Source organism: Paroedura picta, chromosome 2 (genome assembly GCF_049243985.1).
Source record: "Paroedura picta isolate Pp20150507F chromosome 2, Ppicta_v3.0, whole genome shotgun sequence".
Lineage (NCBI taxonomy): Eukaryota > Metazoa > Chordata > Lepidosauria > Squamata > Gekkonidae > Paroedura > Paroedura picta.
In genome coordinates this window covers 73,759,349-73,775,460 of record NC_135370.1, presented here as the reverse complement: position 1 = coordinate 73,775,460, position 16,112 = coordinate 73,759,349, and the positions used below count along the sequence as shown (strand labels likewise).

Sequence of the window (16,112 nt, the reverse complement as noted above, 5' to 3'; positions counted from 1 at the left end):
CAATTGTGTAAAAGATTAAGCCTGAGTCAAGATTAAAGCATTACTGCTCTGAAAATCTGCAGTAAGATCTGTGTGCATATTAGTCCAGGACTGATGAGTCCCACATTTGAATTCACACTCAGTCCTGAAGCTTACAATGTGACCATGGGGCAGCCACTTTCTCTCAGCATAATTTATTCTCACTCAGCTTGCTTCACAGGGTTGTTGTGTAGATGAAATGAGGAAAACTACAGATACCACCCTGAGTTTCTCAGAGAAAGGGGGAAGGGATAAACATATAACAAGTAGCCCTGATCTCCAAAATGGCACAAGAGCAGCCGTTATTTTTCTAGTCCTGTCTGGCAGTTAAAACAAAGCTTCACACCTCCCAGTGAGACTCCTCCTCTCAGCCCTTGGTTGGTGTTCCACTGGAAGGGATGTGGCAAAGCACTTCTGAGAGAAGCAGAACTACCATCACTTCCTATGTATCATTTCCAGTGCCTCATAGACCGCCTCCATCTCTGCCCACCCTCTTTCCCAGGTGACCCACACCTTCTTTTCTGACCCCAGGAGAAACCTGAACACGACATTTCATAGTAGGATTACCAGCTCCAAGTTAGGAAATTCCATAGAGTTCACCTCCCAAAGCAGCCATTTTCCCCAGGGGAATTGATCTCTGATGTCTAGAGACCCGTTGAAATTCTGGGAGCTTTCCTGGCCCTTCCTGGAGGCTGGCAACCCTATTTCCTAATGAAGAAGAAGAAGAAGAAGAGTTGGTTCTTATATGCCGCTTTTCTCTACCAGAAGGAGTCTCAAAGCGGCTTACAATCACCTTCCCTTTCCTCTCCCCACAATAGACCCCCTGTGAGGTAGGTGAGGCTGAGAGAGCCCCGATATCACTGCTCGGTCAGAACAGCTTTATCAATGCTGTGGTGAGCCCAAGGTCACCCAGCTGGCTGCATGTGGGGGAGCGTGGAATCAAACCCAGCTAGCCAGATTAGAAGTCCGCACTCCTAACCAATACACCAAGCTGGCTCTCTACTACTACTACTACTAACTACACTGCTGGACTACATGAATGCAAATCTGCTGCTTAGTCATGTGTTTCACATCACAACTTGGATCACGGACTCCGGGCTGCAGTGCTTGCCTACTGCTGACCCAGTCTCCCCCAAGCTTCTTATATTTATGAATAACCTTGAGATAAGCCTCTAGGAAATTCCTGGTTGGCTTCTGTGCCTGTTTTCTCGTGCAATAACAGTAGGACACAAGCTGGAAAAATGGTCATTTCCACCCTTTATTATGCATCTCTCCAGCTCTCCAAGATTTATTAGATTCTCCTCATTCTAGGAGTTATAGGAGCAGCTGGATTGGGAGGGAAAGGCAGATAACTTGTACCTGCTGGGGAACCTGTTTACTCTGCCCAGGAACCTTCTGGTAATAGCTGGAAGATGGGTTGTTCCCCCTTGTGGCCAGTAGGCTCCTCTTGGGACATGTGGTTGCATTGCTGTGCTCATGTGTGGGTTCATTTCACCTCTATGCCAGCTGACATTTTCTAGAAAGGGATTGCTTCCATTCAAGACATGATTTACTCCACTCGGCACTTGCCTTCGTCCCCTCTGAGGTGGGCTATGGATGTTTGGAAGCTGGCTTATGCCACTAGTCCATTGAGCTCCTTCTTGGCTGAGATCTTTGGGAAATTGGTTTCCTCTGTACAAGAGTCTCTTGGTTCCATCCAGGACCTTCTTCATGCCACCCAGGAACTTCTCTGAGCCACCCAATGACTGCTTTCTTGTTGCATCTGGTGGCAGACCCTGCTGACTGCTGCCTTGATCATCAGAAGGCAAAGCTAACGCCGTACTTCCAACCCTGATGCAGCTGAGTGCTGCTTCATTGTGACCCAAGGGCACCTTACTTCCAAGAGCTGACTTATATCCAGCAACTACCTCCTGCAGCCCTTGAGCTTCATCTCCAGAAGGTGGCTCCATTTTATCATTGCCCCCAGCATGTGACTTGCATTCCTTCTGTAATTTGATCCAACTAGTGGGTACCTCATATTCCGGATCAGAAGCATATTTGGGCTGCTGCTCATCCTGTCCTGTATTCCACTCATATATAGGAGAGGATCCATATTCATAATGAGTTTCATATACAGGGGAGTACTTGTACCCATATGGCATCTCATATGTAGAACAGGTGTCATAGTTATAGTGCCACTCGTAAGGTGAGGTATCATACTTGCATTGTGGCTTGTGTTCCAGAGAGGGCTCGTGTGCATATTGTGGCTCATGGATAGGAGAGAAGTCATACTCATAGAGTGACTCATAAGTAGGGGAGCATTCATGGCTACACTGCAAGTCATATATGGGAGAACACTCACATGTTTTTTGAGTCTCATATGCAGCCGATGAAGCATATTTATAATCTGGCCCATTTGTCCTTATGCTTGCTGTAGGAGATGTGCACTTGCAAGGTGACTCATAAGCAGGATATGAGGGGCATTCATATTGTGATTCATACACAGGAGGTGAAAGGTAGGCATAAGGCTCCTCATCCTTCTCCATGTCGTATTCCCCACATTGGTGGTTCCACCCATCATAGGGCTCATATCCCTCCAGAATCTCATCATCTTCTTCACCAGGAGATGCACATTCAGGCTCCAATTCACAGGCATCTTCCTCCTTGTATTCTGGTGCTGACTCATACTCTGCCTCTTTCTCACTGGCCACTTCTTCTAGGTTGTTGTTTTCTTGTTCTCCTATCACCACAAAATGCAACAGTGATTCAATGTTATTTTTTAAACTCATGTTACATCTGCACTCCTAACATTGTTAAGAAAAGAAAGAGCACCGTAGATTTTTTTTTAAGGGTCCTCATAACTAGACCACACAATATCCCTAGCAGGGACTCCCACCAGGAATGGAGATCACCCCCAGGGCCATTCCGCACAACTTTAATATAGCACTAGTCTTACATTTTGTTTTCGCCACTAAAACTGCGTTCCGCATGACATCGTAAGCAATCTGCAACACTCCTGCAACACTAGCGCCAAAATCGCTTCGTTGTAGCAATTTCCGGGGAATCGGGAAAAGTGGATTCACCCTCAGAAAATCGCTACACTCTTGCCAACAACCTGCAACACTTGCGAAAAAGACATGTGCGTTCTCAATGCAGTGGTTGCAACAAAGTCCCTCCCCCTGGCTCTCTCCTCTGAACTTCCAGTGAAACAATTGCCCTTTTTTTTCCCTCGGAGCAGGGAAAGCAACGAACCAGCAAGGCTTCATTCACCCAGCGAGGCTTCTCCAGCTACAGTCCCTCCACATAAGTGCTTTAAAGCTCCCCTAAGTCCCCAAGCACAACACAGCCCCCTGTTTGCCAGTTCCCTTTAATTTCGGCCAAAAATTGCACCTGTGCAGGGGGGGGGTTATTTTTTCCACTCAGGGGAGTGTGGTAACGATGAATCGCCAGCTCACACACCAGCTAGATGGGTCTCTCCATTGCAACGAATCAACGCATATTCATTGCAACATGTTTTTTTTTTTAAACCTGTGCTTAAAGGGAAAGGGGCTTTTCAGGAGCATGATAACAACCGCCCATTGGCTGTTCCGTTTGATTGATGGTCATGGGCGGGAACAAGCACAGAAAAAAATTGCTTATTTTCTAGCGATTCCTGTGAGACCGGAAACCTGTGGGGAACAAATGAAACGCTACTGGATTCCACTACAAATGAAGGTATGTGGAATGCCGAGATTCCACTATTTAAAATAGCGTTTCCGCTTTGTGAAAGCAATTGGCAACATTGGTCCTTGTGCGGAATGGCCCCCAGAGACCTCTGCCATGTCACAGAAACTTTTGGAGTACGCTATTGTGTACTCTCCCATTTCATACTATGAAAGTCCCCAACTGCTGGGTTGCAGAAAGCTTCCAGCCATGAACTGGCTGCCATTTCACTTGCTTCAACAGCTGCCTAGATGGCTTTGCCTCTCCTTCCTCATATGATGTCATCATCATTTCATACATGGACCAATCACTGCAAAGAACCATCCTGTATCCCGCCTCAGTTAAAAATGGTGCAGAACAAGCCCATTCTTCATCACACTCCCTTTTCAGGGAGGCTTTTCAGAGGACTAATTAGAAAGGTGCCAATAAGGGCCAGCAAGCAATGCTTTAATATAGATTGCTTATGCAATCTATTAAACAATAGACTTAAGGGTGGTAAAGGGTTGGGCTGTCTCCACCTTTTGAATACATGCTTATGAAAGTGAAAATTCTAATTTACATTAATAATTGTTGACTACAGAGCCCAGGGATGAAAGTTATTGAGGTCTGATCACAAGGGTGTGTTCTGCGTATGACGCTAAACAGATTTACATATGGACCACGCTATTGTGATTTGCTCTGGAATCATCCCAAATTCCACAAGTCTTATACTGGCCTCTAATCCTTGCGCCTTACCACAAGCTTCAGCAGATTGCAGCTCAATATCCTCCTTAGCTTCCACTTGTTCAGCATCCTTTTCTGGAGTCCTGGGAAATAAAGTGATTGGGGTTACCCACCAAATGGTCATGAAACTATGACATTCGTTCTTATGAACCTGACCTTGGCCTTGCTATCTTGCCAGGATAAGGAGAACAAAGTAGCATCCCAGTCATCCTGATTCAGCCTCTATTTTCAGAAGCAGCGTACCTCTGTGCACAGTGGCCCTTGTGGTGAGGCAAAAGGGAATCGGCTCTTGGTACCTGATTTATGGTTTTCCCGGAAAGGCCTGGTTGGTAACTCCAGCGAATAAGATGCTGGTTTAGAGCAGAGTCACAGTGAGAGCAGTGATGTCTTGTCACACATTATTCTTTTCTAGTTTGGACCTCTGAGGTCTCTTTAGCTCCATAGAAGAATCCAGCTACCTTGTGGTTTCAGGCTTACGTACCTCTAGGAATGCAGCTTGGAAAAGGTCTTTCTTCATTTTGAAAGGGGCAGGTCACGGCTGGTAGGAAAACACTGAAATTCCCTTGAGTGTGCTATGTACATGCATCTCCCTGGCTTGAGTTAAAGCATCAGGACATTCACTGAGGATACTGGGAGCATACTTAAGACTCACATCTATTAGCCAGGAAAAGTCTGCTTGACCTGCCAGGTCATCTCCCAGCCCAAACCCACTCCTACTGTCACTGCTGAAAAACAACAAAAATTGAGTCCAATGGCACCTTTCAGATCAACAAAGATTCAAGGCATGAGTTTTCATAAGCAGGCACACTTCCTCAGACAAAATGGAACAAGGATCGTGACAGTACAGATATATAGAAAAGGTAACTTAGTAAACTGTGCCATAGTATCCAAGTTATGCCATATGATAATTCTTTGCTAAAACAGCTAATCAGTCCTTTTGGGTTCAGTTGTAGTTTACAAAAACATTGGAGAAACAAAATTGTCCATGTTAGTAATTAATGGCAGACACTTTCCCTAGTTGTGAAAAGAAATAATAAAAGAGACTAGTTGCTGGCCTCATCCATCTCCACCCAAGTGTGGAAGCATCCCTGCAAGTGACAAGCTGTGCTGGCAAATTATCTTGTCCTGAGGAAATTACTAACATCACATTACAGTCATGTCCCAAATGAAGAAGAAGAAGAAGAAGAAGAAGAAGAAGAAGAAGAAGAAGAAGAAGAAGAAGAAGAAGAAGAAGAAGAAGAAGAAGAAGAAGAAGAAGAAGAAGAAGAGGGGATTGAAAGGAATGTGGATAAAAGAGTTGAATGAGGTTAGCATGCATAGTGAGATAAAAACCTATGTCCTTGTTGAGTCCACGGTATGCCAATGTTTTGAATGTTGTAATAACTTGCATTTCTACAGTCTCTGTTTCTAGTCTGTTCTTGAAGTTCCTTTACAATAAAACAACTACTTTGAAGTCCCTTATTGAATAAATCTTTGTTGGTCTTAAAGCAGCGGTTTTCAACCTTTTCTTCACCGTGACCCCAGCTTCGGCAGTGGCAACAACACACGCACGCATGCGCACAACAATCAAGGCGGCATGGAGGCAGCCATTGCCATGGCTCTTGCTGCCTCTGCCGGCCGCTGGCCACCAGCTGTCACCTCCGCCTGCCTCTGCCCACTGCTTGCCGCCGCCATCACCCAGCTCTACATGCCACCGCCGCCTATCACCTACCGCCATAGCGGCAGGCAACCTGGCAACCCCAGGGAAGGAGCCAAGCGACCCCAAATGGAGTCACAACCCTAAGTTTGAGAACCACTGGTCTTAAAGGTGCTATTGGACTCAATTTTTCTTGTGCTACTTCAGACCAACATGGCTACCCACTTGAATCTGTTGAAAAACAACTAACTCTCTTTGCTGTCTGGGACAGCTGAAGTTCATTTTTTACCTTACCTTCTGTTTAGGAGATGTTTTAAATTGAAGACTTTGGGGTCAAGGGTGAAGAAACATAGTGATCTTTTGGGGCCAAATGTTATTGAAACACCTATATAGAAGAAGATAAATTCACTGCTAGAAATTGTTGACCAATGCCTGTGAACAGCAGAGATCATCACACAGTGCTGCTGGTTAGACACTATCAGGTACTTTCAGGATGTATCCTTTCAAAAAGCAGGACCCCCCGGCCGCCCCCTGTTATGTTTACTGTAGCAAGGAAACCAGCCATGTAGTCTACAAACATTGCACTGGCCATAAGCCAGTTCCTGATTTTCAAGACTAAAGAGGTCTGAAGCACTTGAAACAACACTCCAGTCAATAAAACAATCACTGATAAAGTATGCTCAAGAGAGTTCCTCAGACCAATATGAGTTAGTGCAATACAGAAAATCTATCACATTTGCATTCCACCAGAGAACTGATGGCATTGTATCCCCACAAGGAAAATGGAATGACTACCACAAAATATAGTGGAAAACCAGTCACTTTCCCTGTTCAAGTGCAACACTCCACTGCACCATACTAACTAGTTTGGATAGCGTCAAAGGCTGGACTGGAAAAAACAGAGCCAGACAGGCTGCAAAAGAAACTACAGACATCCTCACAACAGAAAAAGAGTTTAGGAGAAGAGCAATCACACAGGGCCATTCCGCACCAGGATCTATGTAGCAAATTGGTTGCGGAATGAAAAAACGCCATTTTAACTAGTGGAATTCGTTGTTATGCATATCTGCCTTTGTAGTAGAATCCAGTTGCGTTTCTATCGTTTCCCCACAGGTTTCTGGTCTCGGCAAAAATCGCTAGCCAGGAAGAGCTTTGTCCCGCCCCTGGTCGTCAATCAAACGAGCAGCCAATGGGCGGCCATTATCATGCTCCCGAAAAGCCCCTTTCCCTTTCAGGCAGGTTTAAAAAAAAAAAACACGTTGCAACGAATCTGTGTTGATTCGTTGCAACGGAGAGACCAATCTAGCTAGCAGGTGGTATTTGAGCTGCCGTTTCATCGTTGCCATGCTCCCCTCAAGTGAAAAAAAAATACCACCCCCACACACGGGCGTGATTTTCGGCCGAAAATAAAGGGAAAATAAACCAGCAAATGGGGCTGTGTAGTGCTTGGTGCTTGGTGACTTAAAACAGCTCTGGGGAGGGACTGCAGCCGGGGAAGCCTCGCTGGGTAAACGAAGGCTCGCTGGTGCGTTGATCTCCGCTCGCTCCAAGAAAAAAAAATGGTGATCGCTTCGCCGGAAGATCAGAGGAGAGAGCCAGGGGGAGGGACTTTGCAGAAACTTTGCAGAGTGTAGTGTAGTGCTTTCCGGAGGGTGAATCCACTTTTTGGGATTTCCCTGAAAGTGCTACAACGAAGCGCTTTTTGCGGATCGGTTTCAGGAGTGTGGCAGATTGTCAATGATGTTCTGCATAACTGCAAATTGGTAGCGATTTCAATTTGTCACACTCCTGCTACCAAGAATCAGTGCGGAATGGCCCACAGTACTGCCAAAACAGAAGAACTCCCATGGACCAAAAGGGAGTTAAAGCAAACCATCCGAGGAAGCAGCAGAAAGCCACAGAGATAATAGCAAGGAGTTAGCTTTAAGGAAGATTGATCATATCCTACCTGAGTCTTCTGAAATAGAGATGGAAAATAAGGGACCTCTTAAGTACCATGGAATATTGTCATCCTTTGTGGCTGAAGAAACAGAACAGTGGATAAATGCAAGTTCCATTCTTCCCACTCCCCCCCCCCCCCGTCAGAACATTCCCCTCGTGCTGTTCTTAATGTGATGTTTCTTCTTCCCTTTCACTTTCAAATCCGTCTTAAAGGACATTTTAATGTGATTAAAAATGCACATGTCTCTCTCAGTGTCCTTTGCTTGCCTTATGGCCAGTCTACACCCCGTAATGTTATACTGTCCCTACATCATTGATGTAGCAAATGTAGCAAATGTATTTATTTATTTTAAATGAATACGCTTGAGCTTGAGGTATTACAGTGGCAGGGATGCTTAATCCCTAACAACAGTTCTGCATGGCCTGCAAATGGGAGCTCCTCCACCAGGCATTTGGTTGAGGGTGACCTAAACCACCACTTCCCATTGGCCCCCAAGCCTCCCTCCTATAACGACTACTACTACAAATCCACCCAACCCACTGGGCCTCAGTATGAGTTGAGCTGATGCTCTTTAGTTTCCACCATTCTTTAATGTTATTGTTGTTTTCACCTTGTTATTACTATAAATGGAGTTACCTGTATTGTTTCTTGTTTGTTTGTTTATAAGGATCAGGGAAGGTGGTATATAAATACAGTAAACAAACAAACAACAACAATAATATTGTCTGGATTCCCAAAATAAATGACTATTGGAGGCTGTGGTTTCTATAGAAGTTTTGTCTTCAGTCTTACTCCCTGTTTCCAGACCCAGACAGGATCCGTGTTCAGCATGGAAACCTGGGAGTGTTAAAACTCTAGCAGGTCATTGGATACCCCCACAATAAGAAAATCAGCAAGGTTATGTTCTCCAGTGGATGGAATGCACAGTTTCCTTGTCTCATAGACCACTAGGTCTATGAGATCAACTTGGATGTCTTTCACTTTATTTGAAAGCATCCATGTCAAAGCAGGTGGATACAATTGGGGCTATGCCACAGGGGCAAGGGGTCAATCTGGAAACTGAGTTTTCTGTCTCTTGTATCTCATCCTGTTGTGCCCACAATAACCCAGAGCAATGGGCAAGTGAGCAGGGCTGGAAGACACAAGTTCATTTTCCTTAACAATTTACTGCAATTTTAAAGGGTGAGTGAAAGTCTAATGAGAAAGAAACTTACCAGAACAGGCCTCTGAGGCCCCAAACACCTCTCGGAAAACATCCCACGGGCTGCGGAAGGTGAAATTCAAATCTTCTCCCTCAGGAACTGCTGGAAAAATATATAGCAATTCATAAATAAATCACCAGTATACTGGGGTCCTCACACTGTAAGCTTTAAAAAAAAAAAGAAAACCTAAGGCCAGAATGACTTGTTCTCCCATGGGACCATGAAGTCCTTTCTCCTTAGACAAGGACTACATAGTTAGGATGATATGTCAGTGATTGGTATTTTGTTCTGAAAAACTTCTTGTAAAATTGCTTCTGTACGCAGACAAAATCATTTCAGGGACCACAGGAACCAAGTGCGGTTCAAGATGGTCAACTCTTTTAAATCTGTTCCATCTTTGTCATCCAGACAGTATTTTTAAACTCAGCATCCATAGTTTGTAGAGTTGTCCAGAACCAGCATCTTTGTTACAGGAGAACAGGTTGGGTCTATTTTGGCTCTAATTCTGAGTACAATCAGATTCTAGACCAGCGTTCCCTGGCAGAGCACCTGTGAGTGCCAAGGTAGCTTCCAGCATTTCCCCTGGTGCCTGCCAAGGTTTTCAGAATGCGGAGAGAGGCATTGCAAGGCAGGCCTCCTTACTGGCTGCCATGATACAAATGAAAGGGCTTTCTGTAGCTGCACTAACAGCTACCAGAGAATCAGGTGAACTGGTAAGTAGCCCATCTTTCCTAGACTGCGTCTGGTTCCATTCCTCCTTTAGCCTTTTCTTCTTTTTTATTCCCTTTCTTTTTCTTCCTTCCTCCCCTGGGTCTCTCCTTAATTTATTTTATTGTCCCTTCTCTGCTTCCCTTGGGCTTTCTTCCATTTATTTTTATTCCCCTTTTGCTAAGTTAGAAGAAAAGTAACGGTTTTGCTGAGCTTCCTGCAGCAGCCACTTTGAGTTTGCCACTGGAGGTGGAGCCATTTTGGGATGGCCCTCTGCACCCGCAAATTCCAAACATGCCTGCAGGCTCAGAAAGGCTGGTGACCCCTCTACTAGAAAGATGTAGCCTCAAGGCAAAATTTCTGGTAGGTGCTGGTAGGTATGCAAACTGGAAGTGAGAAGGGCTATTCCTTACCTGCTGCTGAGAGTCCATCCCTGCCATAGCAGTCATAACGTTCACGCTTCAGTTCTGAAAGAAAGAAAGAAAAGTTGATCTGCTCACAAGTCACGTCTGATGCACAGAACAGAAGCTGGCTCTACGCTGTCGAGTAGCTTGGAATGCTCTTCCAAGCAGTACATTTTGGCATTGCCCACAAGGCAGGATGTGGTATGGCTGGCGTGTTCTGTTATATATGACACATGCCGATCCCTCTCAGTCCCAAATATTGGTATTCCTTTTGAGAAGCTACTGTAGAAGAAAGGCCAAACAAAGACTCCAGAAGGAACATGATGGACAGCCCATGCACTCCCCTCCTAATTAGCCAGTGCCATCCAAATCCGTATACAGAAGTGAAAACAAATTCAGGTTACAAATAAGTAAATAAAGGAATCCTAAAGAATCCGAGAGGAAAGAAAGGTGACTAGTAAACTGATTAGGTTTCTTACTGTCTGACAGCACTTCATAAGCTTCTGTAACTTCTTTGAACTTCTGCTCAGCATATTTCTTGCTATCTGGGTTTTTATCCGGGTGCCACTGCAGGGCTTTCTTCCTGTACCTGCACCACCCCAGGAGAGAAACTAAAAGTTCATATTTGAGCCCTGTGGCATGCTCTTCAGTACTAAACCATTGATCCAAACCAGCCAACTCCAACGCCAGTGTGCTAGAGACATTTCCTTCTCTTGCCATTCTGGGCAACCACACTAGACAACCCAGGCTGGATGATAACAGTGGATGACCTCTTCATCTGCAAAAAAGTTGACTGAATCAAATCCACAGAAAGCCAACAATGTAAATCAAGAGGGCATAGAACCTTCCTCTTTGCTAAGCTAGTTTTCTATTTGTACAGATTCAGAACTTGGCTTCTACCAGCTGTAGTCTCAAGTGGTGCAATCCGCACCAGGGCTTCACCATCTCATTGCCCCATAAGCGTGGAATTGGGCTTCAGAATGTGCATGATCTGAATGGATTCCTGGCAAGAAGGACCTGCCACTACGACCACAGATGGAAACAAGCTTAGTAAATTGTGAATCAATATCTGTGAAGACAGGTTTCTATAGGACCCTGTGAGGGCGAAAAAACTCAGAAATTTGGGGGGAAATTGGAAGTGTGGTTTTGTTATATATGATTTACACTGCTACTATGGAGGCCCTTGTAAAACAAGAAAGAAGACATATATTTAGTTTAAAAAATAAAATAGTTTCTCATTCAAAAATATTTTGTAGGATTCTCCCCCCAACAATGCTTCTCAAAATTTCCCAGTTTTTCCACTTGAGAAATTGGGAAAGTGCCCAGGCTCTTTCATTATACACATTTTGAGCCTGAAATACCTGGCCTTAGGTATTTCACTTATTTTTAAAGAGAAAATATTTCATAGGAGGTTTTTTTCCCCCAGTGCTCCCCCAAATCTTCAGAAAAACAGAGGATAGAGGAGCCCATGGAAGAAAAAAAAACTCCCTCCATATACATTCCCCCCACCAGCATTTAAGGCTCTACTTGTTGTTGTTGTTAGGTGCGAAGTCGTGTCTGACCCATCGAGACCCCATGGACAATGATCCTCCAGGCCTTCCTGTCCTCTACCATTCCCCAGAGTCCATTTAAGTTTGCAATGGCTCTACTAGGGACATCTATTTCCTTAGGAGTCATGGTCAGATACTGAAGTATCCAGGGAAGCACATATTTTTGTTACTAACCACATCTTACTGTTTGCGTATGAGAAACTCGTAGAATTGGTTACATTTGAGAAGGCTCTGCTGATTGAGTAGAACTCTTTCTGGACATTTCAAGAGGAACCAACTAGAAAAGACTATAAGTACTCTGTGATCTGATCACTCACAGTTTTCAAAATTTAAAAGACTAGGGCTGTGATTTTGGGGGAAGGGACATACCTATCCCCCTCCCCAAAACAAGCAACATTGTGCAATCCACGTGGAAGAAAAGTAAACTTTCCCTTCATCATGGTATGAATTCCCTGCTCCATTTATCTCAAGTTTTGAAAAAACTAGTGGATATCTGATCACAGGACAGCCATCATCTTGACTAATTGGCCACAAGTCCACAGCTTAGCAGTGGGGAACTACTGTCCAATTTTTCCATTTTTTTTACAAGTGCTTAGTCCCCCAAAGCGTAACCTATGCAGAACTATGGATTCCAATTGAGAGTTTAAAGCTGGAACAGCATCTATAGTGGTCTAGCAGGACACCTTTGTAAAACTCCCATTCATTGGCATGAATTGAATCATCAGGCGGATTGTGTCCTTTATGCACTAATATGCAGTCTCACATTATTCAAAGTGGTGTTAGAAATCCCTTTCCCTGACTTTTTGTCATGGCTTGGGACGCGGGGGGGGGGGGAAATCTCGGTACTGGACAGTATAGAAATCTCAAAAGGCAGACTTACGCTTTTTTAATATCACTGTCAGAGGCATCTCGGGGAACCTCTAAAAGTTTATAATAGTCTGGCACAGCAGCCATTTGTCCGATGCAGAGCCCAGTAGCAGAAAAGTGGAATGAAAGCAGCTGTGAGGGGAACAGTGTCTCTGGCGGCACAGCAGACGTCCACAGAGCTTGAGCTGGTTCTGTTGCTGATCATGGCCGCACTCGTGGCTGCACTGCTCCTTACAGCACAGCAGGAGCGGGGTGCTGTGGCCACAGGCCCTGCAGGGAAGGAAACAGAATGGGGCCCAAACAGACCAGGGACTCCATTTGACTCTACAAAGAGGATGGACAAGGCGGCCACTCTCCCAAGAGGTATACTGAGGTACTAAATTATACTATTCTGTTCTCAACCAGAAGGATCCACATCTATCTAGTTTTTCAACCTGTGTCAAGACCAGAGACATCAATACCCCACCACAAACCAAACCACGGTGTCTCATTTATCAGTCCAAAAGATCACGCAAGGGAATGTATGTTTAGCTGCTCTTCACAGACCAGAATACATTTAGAAAGATGGGACAATGGTTGAGACCCTATTTCCATATGGCCTACCTCACCTTATTCAATCTCAGTTTGGAAAACTATGAATCTGTTTGGACTCAATATATGACTAGGCATGTTGTGGACATGATAGTTGGGCAAACTTACCTTCCTCACCGCCCTCAATCACATATGAGACAAACGCCTAATCAGATCGCCTTGATGGTTGTCCAAGTTGATTCCAAATTGACTGAGCTTGCACTGTGGCTGCTTATTTTACAGGGCCAAGTAATTGTGGCGTGCAGCTGCTTTTGCTCAATTCTAGAACTAAATCTTGATTGATGGTTGAGGCATGCACCCTGCTGAATCATGTTCAGGTCATTAATGCAACCTATTAGTACTGCTAGCTCCTAAATCATGTGCAGTTCATCCCTTCTGCGCCTGTCCAGGCAGATGCATCCTTTGAATGTCCACTACTAGCAAGATTGCCTTCCTTGCTTTATGCACTGGAGAAGTCAATGGTATCTATTTAAGAAGTTGGCTAAGTTCACACAGGAACAATGAAGACAGAGATACTAGTAACAAGTTGCAATTCAAAAAGTAAGTTTTTTGTTTAATTTATGATGTACCTTTAAAAATTGGGAGTGGCCACAGACAAGTGCAGACAAGTACTTCAAACAAGGACTACAGTTTTGCAAAAAGGCAGTGCAATTGTGGACAAATGGACAAATAGCATTCATTTGGATATATTACAACCACTTGCCAAATAACTGAGTATTTCCCCATTACCAGTGAGCAAGACATGAGCCAAATTGGCAAATTGTTGAGTATGCTTATATATGACATGTCCTATCAGAATACAAGTGGTAGTAACCACATAGACAAACAAAACACCTGAATTGGGGAATATCCAAATAACTTCTCAAACAAGCCAGCCTATCAGGGAGAAAAGCTTATTTTCCCTGAAATTCTAGTTTTACAAGTTTGACATGGGGAAGGCATTTACATTTCAGCTCTTCCTGTAGTCTCAAATTGCCCAGAAGAGGCAGATCTTTATCCTGTGATGTTTTCATTTTTACCTGCCACAATTAAGCAATAATTTGTGCATACAGCAGTTTCCAGGGATTGCAGTCTTAGGAACCGTGCTGCTATTTGAAACTGATTAATTTGCTGATTGTGAACTGGGCTGTATTCAAGATGATATTCAGGGTAACAATTCCAGAGGGTTAGCCATTAGTCTGTTGCAGCAAAACAAACCCTCCATCAATCTTGTGCTATCTTAAAGATCAATATATATTTATTCCAGCATAATCTTTGTGCAATAGAACTGACCGTGTCTGATCCACAAGGCAGATCCTCACTTGGCAGACACACACATACACATGCCAAAGGAGAATGTGTCACATATATCAGAGGAAGAAAGCTCTAGATCATGAAAGTTTTTACTAGGATAAAAATGTGTTGGCCTTCAATGTGCCCCAAGACCACTTTTATTCAAGAGGTTGTTTTGCTCCTAGTCTCATTTGAATGCACAACTGAAATCTCTTTACTATATAGATTAATATAATCCCTCACTATGGAGAAGGTTCTCCTGCCAGCAGATCTGGATAAAAGAAAGCCTATTCCATCTTTACTGGGTAAATATCACAGTTGTGCTTTCAGGGTTTCTGATCCAGTGTGGGATGCAAGAATCATTTCATAGAAAACAAGCTAATCTTAAACCCATGTCCAGGTAGGCAGATAAGATCTAATGTGGGTTGTTTTCTACAGTAGGGTTTAGGGTTTTAAGACTTCCTCATAAGACACTACAGTGATAGCATCCTTCCAGAAAGTAAGCTTATCTCAAGACACCTCCTCTTGGTTGGTATTTCTTCTTCAGTTTACATCAAGACCCACTGCTTTCTTGATCTTTCAAGCTCCAAATAATCCTGCATCCCCCTTTCAACTTTACATGCTCCTCATCTTTCTGTACTTCAGTGTTCCCCATTGTCATTTGGTATTCACCTTGTGTGACTATACCTTAGCTCATCCAGAGGTTGCCCGTGTTCTTTAGTTCCACCTGATGGCTTGCTGGGCACTTACTATCCTGAGCTCATCAGCACCCCAATCCTGTTCCTTCCCCTGATGATTAACAGCTGCAGCAGCCAATGAGAAGTTGAAGGACATTGTGACATCAGAGCTTTGTGCTTTCCTTAAGGATGTGCAAAGAAAATAATGCACAAAAAGCCATTGATTTGGGAAAATGTGGGTGAACACCTTATTTGTTAGTTCTTGGTTCATGTAGTCCCATTCTCAGTTTAACTGCTCTCATATTTACCTTGTTACTCCTGGCTTTAAAATGGGTTTGATACAATTTAGGGTGGACATAGTTGTATTTATCCAACAGCCTAGTGAACATCTAAACATCTCTGGATAATTAGAAGTTCGTGTACCTAGGGTCTAATGGAAGTGCAGTTTTTGTAAAGATACCTTGACAGGACATTTCAACTACAAAGAGAGTCAATATGCTCAGTGAACTCATTAGGCAGTGAATTGAACTGTAGAAAAGGAATAAAGAAAACTGACAGAAACATGGCACACAAGAAAAGCTGACCCCAAACCAGCTCCCAGGAAATATAAGGTAAAAGTGATTTAACCTTGACGTGCATAGCCCAGTCTTGTCAGATCTTGGAAGATAAGAAGGGTCAGCCCTCATTAGCACTTGAATGGGAGACCATCAAGAAAGTCCAGGGGCACAACACAGAGACAGACTATATAATAACAGCAATAATAACCCTCCCCAGGTTGGCTCCAGGTGGGAAACATCAACATGAAAATATTTTAAGAGCTGCTGGCTCTTATATAGTTTAA

At 44.0% G+C, this 16,112-nt stretch overlaps 1 protein-coding gene across 3 annotated transcripts; it reads right to left on the bottom strand.

Moving 5' to 3' along the window:
* Positions 1-1,262: 1,262 nt before the first annotated feature.
* On the bottom strand, positions 1,263-15,396 carry LOC143829605 (uncharacterized). 3 transcript variants are annotated; one of them, XM_077320778.1, is made up of 9 exons: positions 15,282-15,396; positions 12,745-13,001; positions 10,794-10,903; positions 10,324-10,377; positions 9,215-9,304; positions 8,007-8,078; positions 6,353-6,443; positions 4,435-4,505; positions 1,263-2,737 (listed from the first exon to the last, which is right to left on the bottom strand). In XM_077320778.1, the coding sequence occupies exons 2-9, from the start codon at positions 12,816-12,818 to the stop codon at positions 1,326-1,328; spliced, it is 1,974 nt and encodes a 657-aa protein (XP_077176893.1). In that variant the 5' UTR covers positions 12,819-13,001; positions 15,282-15,396; the 3' UTR covers positions 1,263-1,325. The 3 variants fall into 3 exon arrangements, with proteins under 3 accessions (XP_077176893.1, XP_077176895.1, XP_077176894.1); XM_077320780.1 differs by having other exon boundaries at positions 9,215-9,301; XM_077320779.1 differs by having other exon boundaries at positions 15,267-15,379.
* Positions 15,397-16,112: the final 716 nt, after the last annotated feature.

Bases quoted from the DNA above. Each gene is read 5' to 3' on its own strand.
- LOC143829605 (XM_077320778.1), bottom strand. From the start codon at position 12,818: ATGGCTGCTGTGCCAGACTATTATAAACTTTTAGAGGTTCCCCGAGAT. The intron at 10,378-10,793 runs GTAAGAAACCTA...TCTTTCTTTCAG, and splicing joins TTATGAAGTGCTGTCAGACA to AACTGAAGCGTGAACGTTAT. The intron at 8,079-9,214 runs GTAAGTTTCTTT...CTGTTTCTTCAG, and splicing joins GGCCTCAGAGGCCTGTTCTG to CCACAAAGGATGACAATATT.